Source organism: Danio rerio, chromosome 13 (genome assembly GCF_049306965.1).
Source record: "Danio rerio strain Tuebingen ecotype United States chromosome 13, GRCz12tu, whole genome shotgun sequence".
Taxonomy (NCBI): domain Eukaryota; kingdom Metazoa; phylum Chordata; class Actinopteri; order Cypriniformes; family Danionidae; genus Danio; species Danio rerio.
In genome coordinates this window covers 53,627,278-53,643,539 of record NC_133188.1, presented here as the reverse complement: position 1 = coordinate 53,643,539, position 16,262 = coordinate 53,627,278, and the positions used below count along the sequence as shown (strand labels likewise).

General features: G+C 37.0%; 2 protein-coding genes across 5 annotated transcripts in view; both read left to right on the top strand.

The window, feature by feature from the left end:
* Positions 1-11,697, top strand: part of gng4 (G protein subunit gamma 4) — a 44,713-nt gene extending 33,016 nt beyond the window's left edge. For 2 of the 4 annotated variants that reach the window (XR_012388973.1, XR_012388974.1), the window contains exons 3-4: positions 3,941-6,237; positions 10,908-11,697. Coding sequence is in view for 2 of the 4 variants with exons in the window: in XM_021480908.3 (XP_021336583.1) it covers positions 3,941-4,069 (129 nt within the window). In the remaining 2 variants the exon portion in view is untranslated. Of the gene's footprint in view, positions 1-3,940; positions 6,594-10,907 lie in introns of those variants that run through there. The other 2 variants (XM_021480908.3, XM_021480909.3) reach the window with 1 other exon arrangement.
* Positions 11,698-15,638: 3,941 nt separating this feature from the next.
* Positions 15,639-16,262, top strand: part of b3galnt2 (beta-1,3-N-acetylgalactosaminyltransferase 2) — a 43,075-nt gene continuing 42,451 nt past the window's right edge. Inside the window, 1 exon segment of the mRNA NM_001020687.1 lies at positions 15,639-15,832. Within this exon segment, the coding sequence (NP_001018523.1) occupies positions 15,727-15,832 (106 nt within the window). The 5' untranslated portion in view covers positions 15,639-15,726.

Below are 16,262 nucleotides of genomic sequence, written 5' to 3'. Positions count from 1 at the left end.
TATTATCATTATTGTTGTTGTTGTTGTTGTTGTTGTTGTTGATTTAAAAATAATGATTGTTTATTATGTTTAGAAATATTAAATATAAAAGCAATAATAACATTGTTGTCAGGTCCTGTGTTATTCATATGTTTTGGTCATGTGACCTTTCCCATGTGCTCCTTTGTTCTGTGTCCCACTGTTTCTTAATGTTCATTAGTTCCACCTGTGTTTCACCCCTGTTAGTGATTCATTAGTTCCATCATGTCATGTGTATTGATATCTCCGTGTTTACCATTGTCCGGTATTCTTGGTTATGCGTTGTCTACACCCCATGTCGTTCCTGAGTCTCCTGTGCTTCCTATGTCTTCCAAGTGAGTGTAATCTACATAAGTCTACGTGTTCGATAACTCCTGAGATTCTTTGCCTTTCTGAGAGGGCCCAGGTGTGTATTATTATTATTATTATTTTATTGTTATTTTGCATTTAGGAATAAAGATAATTATTTATAATGATTAAAATATTAAATATAAAAACAATATTAACAATAATAATGATTATTATTATTATTTATAATAATTATTATTACTATTATTATAAGTCATTATGAGTGAAAACATGATCTGATTTTTAAGATCAAATTATATTTTTTGTTCTGTTTTATTTCTTTAAATTATTTATATTTCTTATGTTATTTTATTATTCTCTATTTGTACTTTTTTTATTAAGGGGATTTTGCACTCTGAATTATGATCTATGAGAGAGGTGAAAGCTTGGATTCTGTCGGCAGAACCTTACATGGAGGTCAATTAACACTGGCTAAGATGGAGAGGTCACGCAGAGGTCATGCAGAGGTCAGAGCATCATATGATGACGGATCAGTGGAGTAAAGTGGGCAGAAAACACACACTGTTTATAAGTGTGTGAGTAAGCGTTTGTGTGTAGTGCTACATTCATGTGCTCTGATGACTCCAGAAAACACACACAGCTCCCAAAGGAATCAGTATATCCTCCTCATGCAGACCTGTGCTTTCAGTTTGACCCAAAAACACAGCCGTTTGATCTGTTCACCTTCATCTTGCTCTTGCATTAACGCTTCATTTGGACAAACACTGCTGCACGCAAAAGGTCAAATATTCATGCAGTTTCAAATAAGCATTTTATAGTGGAATAAGTTTCCAAATGTCATTTATTCTTGTGATTTAAGGCTGAATTTTTCGCATTACTGCAGTCTTGATTGTCACATGATCCTTTGAGATGCATTTCTGATTATTATTATGATTGATAGCAGTTGTGCTGCTTTTTTTTGTTTACTTTATTTCATTTTAATTGTGCAAACTGTGATACTTTACCATTTACAGATTTGGGATGAATACAAAATAGTAAAATTATTGTTTATTATTATTATTATTTTTAATATTATTATCATTAATTAATTAATTTAGCTTAATCCGTTTTTTAATCTGGGGTCACAACAGCGGAATGAACTGCCAACTTATCCAGCATATGTTTTACACAGCGGATGCCCATCCAGCTGCAACCCATCACTGGGAAACATCCATACACACTCATTCACACACACTCATACACTAGGGTTAGTTTAGCTTACCCAGTTCACCTATAGCGCATGTGTTTGAACTGTGGGGGAAACTGGAGCACCCGGAGGAAACCCATGCCAACACGGGGAGAACATGCAAACTCCAATGCCAACTGAGACTTGAACCAGAAACCTTCTTGCTGTGAGGCGACAGCGCTACCCACTGCACTGCCTATTATTACTATTATTATAAATAATAAAATATTATATTTATTTGTTGTATTTTTATTATATATAATTATTATTTTGTTGCTTTTATATTTCATATTTTAATAAACATTTACAATATTCATCATTATTGTTTAATTAAAAATATATAATTATTAGTAGTATTTTTATTATTTATATTTTAATTAATTTGTAATACTACTACTACTAAATAATAATAGTAATAATAATAATAATAATAATGATAATACTGAATTTTTTACAGTTCAATTAACTGTTTACTACTAAAAATAATAATTATAAAAGCGTTGATCACTGGTCAAATGTAATAAATGATATATAAATAGTTATACCTGCTTCTAAGGTGGCAGAATAGAGAGGGCGGCGTCCCCGACACTACCCTCACCACCCGCGCCCTCAGTTATATTTGGGTCTAGTGCGGTAGAATAAAGAGGGCGGCGACCCCAACACTACCCTCACCACTTGCGCCCTCATTCATGTCCGCTTCTAAGGTGGCAGAATAGAGAGGGTGGCGTCCCCGACACTACCCTTACCACTCGTGCCCTCAGTTATATCCGCTTTTAAGGTGGCAGAATAGAGAGGGTGGCGTCCCCGACACTACCCTTACCACTCGCGCCCTCAGTTATATCCGATTTTAAGGTGGCAGAATAGAGAGGGTGGCGTCCCCGACACTACCCTTACCACTCGCGCCCTCAGTTATATCCGCTTTTAAGGTGGCAGAATAGAGAGGGCGGCATCCCCGACACTACCCTCACCACTCGCGCCCTCAGTTATATCCGATTTTAAGGTGGCAGAATAGAGAGGGTGGCGTCCCCGACACTACCCTTACCACTCGCGCCCTCAGTTATATCCGCTTCTAAGGTGGCAGAATAGAGAGGGTGGCATCCCCGACACTACCCTCACCACTCGCGCCCTCAGTTATATCCGCTTTTAAGGTGGCAGAATAGAGAGGGTGGCGTCCCCGACACTACCCTCACCTCCCGCGGCCTCAGTTATATCCGCTTCTAAGGCGGCAGAATAGAGAGGGCGGCGTCCCCGACTCTCCCCTCACCACCCGCGCCCTCAGTTATGTCCATGTCTAGTCCGGTAGAATAAAGAGGGCCGCGTCCCCAACACTACCCTCACCACCCGTGCCCTCAGTTATATCCACGTGTAGTGCGGTAGAATAGAGAGGGCCGCGTCCCCAACACTACCCTCACCACCCGCGCCCTCAGTTATGTCCGCGTCTAGTGCGGTAGAATAGAGAGGGCCGCGTCCCCAACACTACCCTCACCAACTGCGCCCTCAGTTATGTCCGCGTCTAGTGCGGTAGAATAGAGAGGGTGGGGTCCCCAACACTACCCTCACCACCTGCGCCCTCAGTTATGTCCGCGTCTAGTGCAGTAGAATAGAGAGGGCCGCGTCCCCAACACTAGGGGTTATTTTAACTAAGGGATTATTTTATTGTTTTATAATGATTGATAAGTAAATAAAAACAGCAGTGTAAATTTGACGTAATAATATAAAAAATAATCATTAAGTTTTGTGTTAATGTGTCATGTTTCTGCCCAATATTACATGCTTCATGCACACTGCCACTTTAAATAAAAGTTATTTTTTAAAGAATTTGACATGTGGCCCTTCACTTGGTTTGCAAAACTTAATGTGGACCTCGGGTCTAAAAAGTTTGCCTACCACTGATCTAAACAGTCTCTGGGTCAATGCCTGTAAAGATTTATGGACATCTTCTTGGACACTTTTAATGCTTCCAAACAGTTTGCTGCAATTATAAATCGCTCATGTCTTGAGGTAGTTTACTATGATGTGACCGGACAGGAATTTCAGGACTGCTTCTAATCCCCATATACAAAAATAAAGTAGTGACTGCAGGTTGAAGTACTGTAGTGGAGTAAAAGTACCGATATTTTACTCAAGGGAAAGTAAAAGTACACATTTATAAAACTACTTAGTAAATTACAATTCCTGAGAAAAACCACTCAATACAGTAGTTTGAGTATCTGTAATGTATTACTTTACACCTCTGATTATAAATGAACAAAATGAAAACGATGCTTTTATTGACTAAATAAATTCATTAAATTGCCAGCATATTCCCATATAGATCTTAACGGTGATAATAATCCGCCGTTTTTACCAAACGAATTGTCTGATATTTGTGCATCTGTGTGTGTCCAGGTGTCGAAGGCAGCAGCGGACCTGATGGCGTACTGTGACGCTCATATACGAGAGGACCCGCTCATCGTGCCAGTGCCGGCGTCAGAAAACCCGTTCCGGGAGAAGAAGTTCTTCTGCACGATCCTCTGAGGCCGAGCCGCGGGTCCAGGAGCTCTGCACGCGTCTCTGCTGCTGCGTTTTCAGCAGTTTTCAGCTGTTTGAGCGCAGCTGCCGCATCTGTTGATGGTCCGATCCCTCCTGCAGGGGGTCAATTAACTGGCAACCCAGTCAGAGCGTCTCATGTCTCGTTAAATAGGTTCGTTATTGCTTCGTAAATTAGAGAACAGCCTTTCTCACTGCTTATGGGATGAGAGATTTGTGTGTGCGTACGTGTGTGTGGGTGTGTGTGCTGGTTTTGGTTGGTTTTTGAAAACACACATTTGTATAATGACATGGGTATGACCTACAATGTTGAGGTGTGTGTGTGTGCTGGTTTTGTTGGATTATGAGGACATGGCTTGTGTCCTTATAAAGCGAAACTGTTAAACATCATACTTAACGTGGTCTTTTCACATTCAAAATGTGCCGAATATTTCATTTGAGGGTACGCATATAGTAAGTGTTTTTTTTACAGTATAAATACATTACACCTATGGAGAGTCCTTGTAAACCATCAAAATCAACGTGTGTGTGTGTGTACTGGTTTTGGTGGTTTTTGAGAACACACTTTTATATTATGACATGGGTATGACCTAAAATGTTAAGGTGTGTGTGTGTACTGGTTTTGGTGGTATATGTGGACACATATGTGTATACGATGCTAGTATTACAACATTGAGGTGATTTATGAGGACATGGCTTTTGTTCACATTCAAAATTTGCCACAGGTTTCCTTTGAGGGTTGGGTGTTGTGGTCAGGCCATATTTTTGGTGTTTTTACAGTATGATATACATTCCACCTATAGAGAATCCTTGTAAAACCACCAAAACAAGTGTGTGTGTGTAATGGTTTTTGTTGGGTTATGAGGACATACCCTGTGTCCTCATTATGTGAAACTGTTAAACATCTTACTTAATGTTGTCTTTTCACATTCAAAATGTGCTGCATATTTCATTTGAGGGTTTGGTTTAGTGGTTGGGCCATACAGTAAGTGTTTTTATACAGGATGAAATACATTACACCTTTGGAGAGTCCTTGTAAACCACCAAAATCGACGTGTGTGTAATGGTTTTTGTAGTTTTTGAGAACACACATTTAATTAATGACATGGGTATCACCTATTATGTTGAGGTGTAGGTGTGTGTGTGTGTTTGTCTACTAGTTTTGGTGGTTTATGAGGACACAAATATGAATACAATGTAAGTATTACTACATTGAGGTGATTTATGAGGACATGGCTTGTGTTCATTCGAAATTTGCCACAGGTTCTCTTTGAGGGTTGGGTGTAGTGGTAGGGCCAAATATTAAGTGTTTTTACAGTATGAAAAACATTACACCTAGTGAAAGTCCTTGTACACCACCAAAACCAATGTGTGTGTATACTGGCTGTGGTGGTTTACAAGGACAAAATATCATATAGTGGCATGGGTTTGACCTACACTGTTAAAAGTAATTAATTACTTAATTACTTAAAATTGAGTTAACCAGTCACCTTAAAAGCAACAACTTGATTTTACTTTTACAAAGTCAGTAAACCCATTGACTTTTAGACGTATGGACGTACTTTTGTGTTTGTTTACTTAGTAATACTACTTAATGATGAGTTTACTCTCTTTTTTAACTTGTCACCTAATCGCTTTTACAGTTTGTAAATGTTGAGGTGTATGTGTGTACAGGTTTTTAAGGACACTAATGTGTTCATGATTTTAGTATTACAACATTCATGTAATTTATGAGGACATGTCCTCGTAATGCAAAACTGTTAGAAATCATACTTGGTAATCATGTGGTCTTTTCGCATTCAAAATTTGCCACGGGTATCCTGTGAGGGTTGGGTTTAGGGGTAGGGCCATACATTGAATTGTTTATACACCTGTGGAGAGTCCTCATAACCCACCAAAACAAATGTTTGCGTGTGTACTGGTTTTGGTGGTTTATTGGAACACAAATGTGTATAATGATATTAATATGACATGTCCTCATAATGCAAACAGTTCAAATTCATACTTGGTTTTTTACATGTAGAATTTTCCACATGTTTGCTGTGGGGATTGTGTGTAGGGGTAGGGTTTCTCTTTTACTGTATAAAATGCTTTACGCCTATGGAATGTTCTCATAAACCACAAAAAACAATGTGTGTTTGGTTGTGTGTGTGATGGTTCTGTTTTGCCTCATTTCTCATGCCACAGAGCCAGAGGATGGAAAACCATGATTTTTTGTACTATATTGGGACGTTTTTATAAACTGTGTTTGATATGCATTAATCCTCAAATGTTTGGACACATTCAATGCTCAAAAAAAACTTCTTCACTATTAATTGATTGTTGTTTAGTTGACAAATGTTAAATCTTTTGGAGCAGGTATAGTGAATAAAAAGCATCTTATGAGGTTAGTGATTATTTTACAGAAGATCAAATATGATTTTTTTCTTTATTATTGAGGGTTTTTTGCACTACCCAGATAGTTTAAGACATAAATGATAGTAATTAGAACAAAATGACTGAATACAAAACAGGAAAGATGACGAAAAGAAGAATATAAACAAAGTAGTTGTTCATTTTTTATACAGATGGAGAAGTTGAATATCATATCCATATATATATATATATATATATATATATATATATATATATATATATATATATATATACATACATACGTACATACATACGTACATACATACGTACATACATACATACATACATATATATATATATATATATATATATATATATATATATATATATATATATATATTTACGTTTATTCAATGCTAAAGAAATCATCACATTTCATCACAGGAGTTAATTACATTTTAAAGTCTATTCAGATACAGAACATCTATTTTAAAGTACAATAAAATTTGACAATAATACTGATTTACTGCATTCATTTGATTATATAATTTCAGTCTTATTTCAGCATAGTGAATAAGCATTGATGTGCCCAAACCTTTGACTACTAGAGCATCTGTATTTTCTTTACAATTATTTACAATCTCTCCCCATTACAGTATACCGATATACAGTATGGAATCAAGTGTTATTTCAGCTTATGCAAGTCAAATTTGATTCAGTTTCCAAATGGCATTGTGATAAACAGAACAGGATGCTGAATCACTAAGTCATTTGTGATTGTGAATACTAATTTAATCCCCTTTAGACTTAATGAATTGATTCTGAATCAGTGGTTTTAAATCTTCCTCGTTCTAGTTTCTGGGATTCGCTGTGCTTGAGGGTTTTCACTGGTGTGTGGATAAAAGTTTAACTGTACAGGTGTATTTTCTGATATAAAAACAACCCGAGACTGGGGTTCCTTATCATTTGTGCCGATAACTGTGAGATCACATTATTTTCCTCTTTATCACAACGTTATTTGGAGACTTTGCACTCATACAGATGATTTTTAAAGCTGAAGTGTGCCATTTTCATCCATGGGGAAAGCCATGGTGTGACACTTTTCAGGGAAATCAACATACAAATAACTCTTACCATTGACTCTATATGTTAATCGAGGATATGAAAATTAATGGCTATTTAAGAAATGTGTACAAATTAGGTTAACGTGAACTGTTAACAATGAAAATTACTTGTGAAGCATTTATTAATCTTATTTAATGTCAATATAGACTTATTTTTTAACTTAATTTTTGTTTTTAGAAGACATGCTTAAAACATGCTAGCATGTTACAAACATTAAAACATGCTTTTAAAAACTAGTTGACATTTAAAACATGCTTTAGTGTTAAATCATCTTATCATTAGTGTGCTAAAAACATTAGCATTGTTCTAAAACATTAGACATGTAAAACGTTAACATGTTAATGCATGCAATTCATTGTGTTAACATGTTAGCAATTTGCTAAAACATGTCTAGAAATGTCTTAAGATCCTAGTAGTATGCTGGTTACAAACATGCTAAATCAGGGTAGCAGTTTGCTAAAACGTGTAAGGATCGTCTAAATAACCTAGCAACATGCTAAAACAGGTTATCAGTACATTGAAATATTGTACAAATTTCTTAACGTGTTTGCAACATGCTAAAACAAGTTTAAAAACATGTCAAAATAGAACATGTTTAGCGGTTTGCTAAAACATGTTTAGAAATGTCTAAATATCCTAGCTGTGTGCTGGTTTAAAACATGTCAAATCTGGGTAGCAGTTTGCTAAAACATGTTTGCAATTTGTTAACATGTTTGCAAAATGCTAAAACAGTTTTAAAAACATATTAAAATTGAGAAGCGATTTGCTAAACCATATCTAGAAATGTCTAAGAATCCTAGCAGTATATGATTACAAACATGCTAAATCTGGGTAGCAGTTTGCTTAAAAATGTTAGAATTGTCTATATAACCTAGCAACATGCTAAAACATAATAGTAATTAGGACATGTTTGAACATGCTAAAACAGTTAAACCATGTTAAATTGGGTGATTTGCTAAAACATGTCAACAAATGTCTAAAGATCCTATCAGTATGCTTGTTACAAACATGCTAGATTTGTCTAAAATAAAAAGGAACATGCTAAAACGGGTTATCTGTACATTGAAACATGGTAGCATTTTGTTAACATGTTTGCAACATGCTAAAACAGTTTAAAAACGTTAAAATAGAGAAACGATTTACCAAAATATGTCTAGAAATCTCTAAAGATCATAGCAGTATGCTGGTTACAAAAACATGTTAGAATTGTCTAAATAGCATAGCAACATGCTAAAACAGGTAGTCAATGCATTGAAACATGGTAGCAATTTGTTAAAACATGTTTGAAACATGCTAAAAATTTTAAAATAGAGTAGTGAATTGCTAAAACATGTTAGAAATGTCTTAACATCCTAGAAACTTGCCAAAACAGGTTCCCAAAGTGGTAAACATGTAAGCAATGTCCTAAACCATTAGAAACGTGTTAAAGCATGTTAGCCTTTTATGATATAAGAGATGTGCTTAAAAAAATTAAAACAGCACCAATGTTAAAACATGCAGTTAACATATTCAAACATGTTAACAAGTAAAAAAACAGAAACTTTATATGTTAGACATCAGCAGCAGACATCAGCAGCAGAATGTGTTAGCATATACCAAAACATAGAAACATGCTAACAAAATGCTAAAATGTGATTGTTTTGATTTGAATGACATCCCTAAAATTTATATTGTGTATTTGCTATTATTATTAGTAAATTATTTAATAAAGAATTGATTTTGCTAAAACATGCCTAGAAATGTCTAAAGATCCTAGCAGTATGCTGTTTACAAACATGCTAAGTCAGGGTTGCAGTTTGCTAAAACATGTTACAATGGTCTAAATAACCTAGCAACATGCTAAAACAGGTTATAAGCACATTGAAACATGGTAGCAATTTGTTAAAACATGTTTGCAACATGCTAAAACAGCTAAAAACATGTTAAAATAAAGAAGCGATTTGCTAAAACATGTCTAGAAATGTCTAAAGAACATACTGTAGCACTATGCTGGTAGCGAACTGCTAAAACATGTTAGAAATGTCTTAACATGCTAGCAACTTGCCAAAACAGTTTCCCAAAACGGTAAACATGTAAGCAATGTGTTAAATCATTAGAAACGTAGCATGTTAGCCGTTTATGATAGAAGAGATGTCCTTAAAAAAACTTAAAACAGCAATGTTAAAACATGCAGTTAACATATTCAAACATGTTAACAAGTGATAAAAACAGAAACTTAATATGTCTGACACGGCTTGCTAGCAGCAGAATGTGTTAGCATATACCTAAAACATGATAGAAACATGCTAACAAAATACTAAAATGTGATTGTTTTGATTTGAATGACATGCCTAAAATTTATATTGTGTATTCGCTATTATTATTAGTAAATTATTAAATAGAAAAGTCGGGGTTGCAGTTTGCTAAAACATGTTAGAATGGTCTAAATAACCTAGCAACATGCTAAAACAGGTTATAAGCACATTGAAACACGGTAGCCATTTGTTAAAACATGTTTGCAACATGCTAAAACATGTTAAAATAAAGAAGCGATTTGCTAAAACATGTCTAGAAATGTCTAAAGAACATACTGTAGCACTATGCTGGTAGCGAACTGCTAAAACATGTTAGAAATGTCTTAACATCCTAGCAACTTGCCAAAACAGTTTCCCAAAATGGTAAACAAGCAATGTGTTAAATCATTAGAAACGTAGCAAGTAAGCCTATTATGATAGAAGAGATGTCCTTAAAAAAAACTTAAAACAGCAATGTTAAAACATGCAGTTAACATATTCAAACATGTTAACAAGTGATAAAAACAGAAACTTAATATGTCTGACACGGCTTGCTAGCAGCAGAATGTGTTAGCATATACCCAAAACATGATAGAAACATGCTAGCAAAATACTAAAATGTGATCGTTTTGATTTGAATGACATGCCTAAAATGTATATTGTGTATTTGCTATTATTATTATTATTTCCAGACCTGAGATAATATGGTTTAACAATGGCGTTTTTTTAATAACTAACTAAGATTAATAAATGCTATAACAGGTGTGTTCATTGTTAGTTATTAACAAAAAAATATGAGTTTTCTGTTAAGTGTTACCAAGAAATGACACGCACCACTTTTATATGGTCCATTGAATGGGATCTGGCCTTTTTTATCTCATTGAGAACACATTAAACAGGCAGATTCAGTCCTCTGTCAGATCCATGCTAATGCTAATGTTTTCCTCACTCATCTGAACGGCCTTACTAGCGCTGGACATGTTTCTCAGTTGTTTTGCCTGTCCTCATTCAAACAGCAAGGCCTTTGACTGAAATGCCAAACGGAGAGCTTGCATGTTTACCTGCTGTGTGAGTGTGTGTTTGTGTGTGTGTGTGTGTGTGTGTGTGTGTGCATATAGAGAGGTGGTTTCTGAGTGCCAAGTACTGTGACTATGGCGTGTCCTCTACACTGTTATTTCACAGGCTTTTTTCCTATTCAAAACAACAACAAAAAAAAGCACAATGTCAAATGTTTTTCTTTATATCACTGTATTTTAGCCTAGCCTTTGCTAATTTCTACAAGACCAAGTGTTATTAAATGAATGCGCAGCGCCTGGTTGAGGTGTAACCTGTATTAAAGCCCCTTTAAAGTGTGCTACGGTGGCCATTGAGTGTCTATTGACACCCAGACTTTTGCCATCATCTGGAGATCAACGTCAAAGTACGCCGAGATGTATATTAGAAATGCTGATGTTGCATGAGATCGCCTTTAAATGAAGAGAAAACTAAGAGTGTGGGTATTAAAAATGATGATATTGTGTTCTAATAGCTTAACATTTACTTTTACAACAGCATCAATGAGAAACGAGGAGTTGTTGGAGTGAAAACGGAGCTGATTTCTATACAGGATTACAGTGCAAATGAACCCCAACCTGTAAATGATCTTTTAAATAATACTATGATTATTATTCTTATTATTATGAACACATAACCTGCATGGACTGACTCTACCCTATATTTAATTATTAGAACTTTGAGATACCTTGTAATTGAATCAATGCCTAAATGTTTGGATTTGTTGGTGCTTTTCTGCACTTTTCTCTTTTAGAAGTCTGAATGTGTAGATCTGTGCAGTTGTACAAATTAATAAACCTTTTAAAAGTGTCTGCGTTCAATATTAAGCGTGATTGCTTTCTATGAGTGTTGGTGCTTGCTTGATATGATGTGCTAGTCCTGATAATATTGAATGTAGAGGATTAATGTGTTGACAAGAGAGACATCTACTGGTGGAATAAAATATTGCATGCTATATATTACTGTTTTTGGTAGTTTTTACCCTGCTGAAAAATCCAGCTTAAACCAGCCTAAGCTGGTTGGCTGGTTTTAGCTGGTCAACCAGGCTGGTTTTAGAGGGGTTTTGGCCATTTCCAGGCTGGTCTTAGCTGGTCAGGCTGGGAGATGATGACCAGCTAAAACCAGCTTGACCAGCCTAGCCAAGCTGGGAGTCCAGCCAAAACCAGCTATATCCAGCTTAAACCAGGCTGGTCAAGCTGGTTTTAGCTGGATTTTGCTGGTCATTTTTCAGCCTGACCAGCTAAGACCAGGCTGTAAATGGCTGGAAACCAGCCTGGAAGTGGCCAAAACCCCTCTAAAACCAGCCTGGTCGACCAGCTAAAATCAGCCAACCAGCCTAGGCTGGTTTAAGCTGGATTTTTCAGCAGGGTAAACAGGGGTGGGCAACCTCTGTCCTGGAGGGCCGGTGTCCTGCACAGTTTAGCTCCACCTCTAATCAAACACACCTGCTTATAGATTTCTAGTGATCTTGGAGAAGCTGATCAGCATGTTCAAGTGTGTTTGATTAGTGTTGGAGCTAAACTGTGCAGGACACTGGACCGAGTTTGCCCCACCCCTGTTTTAAAGGGATAGTTCACCCTGAAATTAATATTCAGTCTTCATTTTAGCATCCTGTACTTGTTCCAAATCTTTGTAATTTTCTTTCTTCTGTTGAACACAACATAAATTAGACACTAACATTCAAACACTGTATACAATTCTATGATTAATTAGCCCTTACAGCACAGGTGTCGATTCCAGTTGCTTAAGGGCCACAGCTCTGCACAGTTTAGGGCAGGCGTGAGCAACCCTGTTCCAACCCTGTTCCTGTTGCAACCCATATCAAACACACCTGCCTGTAATTATCACGTGCTGTTTAGGTCCTAATTAATTGGTTCAGGTGTGTATGATCAAGGTTGGAGCTGAACTGTGCAGGAAGGTCGATCTCCAGGAACGGGGTTAAGCACCACTGGTTTAGGGTTAACCCTAATTAAACACACCTGATCAAATTAGTTGAGTCCTTCAGGCTTGCTTGACACCTACAGGTAGATTTGTTGAAGCAAGGTTGGAACTAAATTGTGCAGAGCTGCGGCCCTCCAGGAACTGGATTTGACACCCCTGCTGAAAAATCCAGCTTAAACCAGCCTAGGCTGGTTGGCTGGTTTTAGCTGGTCGACCAGCCTGGTTTTAAAGGGGTTTTGGCCATTTCCAGGCTGATTTCCAGCCATTTCCAGACTGGTCTTAGCTGGTCAGGCTGGGAGATGACCAGCTAAAACCAGCTTGAACAGCCTAGCCAAGCTGGGAGTCCAGCCAAAACCAGCTATGTCCAGCTTAAACCAGGCTGGTCAAGCTGGTTTTAGCTGCATTTGGCTGGTCATTTTGACCAGCTAAGACCAGGCTGGAAATGGCTGGACACCAGCCTGGAAATGGCCAAATCCCCTCTAAAACCAGGCTGGTCAACCAGCTGAAACCAGCCAAACAGGCCTAGGCTGGTTTAAGCTGGATTTTTCAGCAGGTACCTGTGCCTTTTAGCATATGTTTCCAACTTTTGACTTTTAGCATAGTCATTTCAACTTAATGATGTTCTAACTTAATTTTATACGCTACGCAAACTGTTTCAAGTCAGTTTAACATAATATAAGTTCAATGGACTCATTTTTTCGGATTAATTTGATTCAGCTTAAATATTTAAGGCAACCAGGTTTTTTTTTTACAGTGTAGTATTTTTGTCCTACTATGGATGACAATGGAGCAACACAGTGGCTCAGTGGTTAGCACTGTCGCCTCACAGTAGTAAGGTCACTGTTTCGAGTCCCAGGCTGGGCCAGTTGGCGTTTCTGTGTGGTGCTCAGATGCTCTCCAGGTCCTCTGGTTTACCCCTCAGTCCAAACACATGCACCATATGCGACTTGAATGAACTAAATTGGACGTGTGTGTGTGTGTGTGTGTGTGTGTGTGTGTGTGTACATGTTTTTATGACATATCAGGACACAAATCTGTATAATGACATTGGTATGACACAGGTATTACAAAAAGGAGGTGAAATGTGAGGACATTGGTGACGTCCTCATTTCTCAAAATGTTTATAAATCCCACAGGATGAGTTTAATCAGAGAGTAAAGCTGCACACAGTCTCCTGTGATGGTTGGGTTTAGGGGTGGGGTAGGGCGAGGTCAATACAATATACGGTTTGGACAGTATAAAATGAATGGAAACCTATGTAATGTCCCCACTTTTCACAAAAACAAACGTGTGTGTGTGTGTGTGTGTGTGTGTGTGTGTGTGTGTGTGTGTGTGTGTGTGTGTGTGTGTGTGTGTGTGTGTGTGTGTGTGTGTGTGTATGTGAATGAGTGTGGAAGTTTTCTAATAGACCTATAAGGGCATCCGCTGTATAAAACGTATGCCGGATAAGTTGGCGGTTCATTCCGCTGTGGTGATTCTTGATGAATAAAGGGACTAGGCCAAAGGAAGATGAATTACTGAATGGATGAATAAAACATCATTTTAAAATATATTATTTTGTGTTCAACAAGAAGAAAATAAATTCATCAAGTTTTGGTATCTTAAAAGGATAATGATGCAATTATTATTCAAATTTATTTGGTTATTTTGATATTATTATTAGGGTATTTGATCATGTACTTGATATATTTCAGTCTTTTTTTAATATAGGGGTTTATAATTGAAGAACAAATTTGTTTTGCTCGTGTTTCACAGGAAATGTTACTATTATAAGTGGGAATTTGCATGGTCTCCCCAAGTTGGCGTGCGTTTCCTCTGGGTGCTTCGGTTTCCCCACAGTCCAAACACATGCCTATAGGGGAATTGATGAACTAAATTGGCCATAGTGTATGTGTGAATGAGTGTGTATGGGTGTTTCCCAGTATTGGGTTGCAGCTGGAAGAGCACTTGCTGTGTAAAACATGCTGAAATAGTAGGCTGTTCATTCCACTGTGGGACCTCTGAAATAGAGACTAAGCTGAATCAATGACAATGACTCGAGCATACTTTAAAATATATTATTTTGTGTTCAACAGGAAGAAAATAAATTTATTAAGTTTTGCCCTAATTGGAAAATGATGCAATTATCTTTTGTTTTTAAATTGTTTTTTTATATCATTATTATTATCATATTTAGGTTTTTTTTTAATATAGGTGTTTGTAATTAAATAACAATTATACTAAATTATAACAAAATGCTTATGTTTCAGGGAAAATATGACAATAAATTAATATCATAAGTTGGGAAAAGTATATATATGTGTGTGCGTCCTTTTGCCTATTTGAAATATGAAAAGCTTAGATGCAAAAACCTGCATCAAATTAAAAAAATCCTTTAAAATGTTTTTCTTAGCCTACTATGTTTGTGTTCAGTTATTTTACTTTAAATGCAATGACAATAACCGATTCTTTACACAGAGTGAAATGACTGAAAATACACACAACAACCTGAGAAAAATGCTCTTTTTAGATGAAAATCTCTGAGGCATTTAAGAGTTTTTTTGCATCTAAACTCTTCATATATTGCTATATTTTTTTAGATAAATTCGAATAAATGATTAATAATAATAATGACAACAATAACTGTTCATCCTTGACTTCACCTAATCGTCATGGCAACAGCAAGTGAAAGAGTTTTTAAATTTACAAGGAAAATAAAAAAAATACATTTCCCAGAAATCACCGCGCGACGACCACTGGGTTACTATTGGTTGTCTGAGCCCGTCGTCATCAGCGTGCTGTTAGACATGACGCCTGCGCTCCCGACGCTCCTCAGAGCTCCGCGATGCGCATCTCCCCGCCGGTTCTCCCTGTGTTTGCAGTCCGTTCAGCGTCGGTTTGCGGATCCGCCGTCCGTCCATGAGAAGCGCCGCGGCGGCGCTGTCGGTGTGTGTGCTCGCGGTGCTGCTCCACTGGATTTGCTGGACGGACAGAAGCGCGGAGCTGCTGGGTTTCAGAGCTGCAGGTACAAACCGCTCAACTTCACACTGGGGTAACGTTATAAAGTTCCTTGTATATTCTCTGGGGTCATTTTAAGGCTTAATTTAGCTACAACTTTCTCCATGTTTCAGCAAATTATATCATTTTTTGTTGAAACTATTATTTTGACACATATTTTGGGAAAACACTTTGAAATTAAAAAAAAAACTCAACAATAGAGTTTGCGCAAATTCACTCCCCTTTCGTTATGTTGGGGGCTGTTTTTGCCCCATTGACTATTGAGCTAAAGTAGGTTTTTTACTCGCTCTTTCATTCAGTGACAACTTGTGACATGCTCCCAGTATTGTTTACCATGGTACTTTGCAAAGAATACTTTTCTGAAATTATATTATTAAGGAGAAAGTCCAAATCTGTGAATTAAGCACCAACTTTACTTCAGTCTTTTGACTTCTATT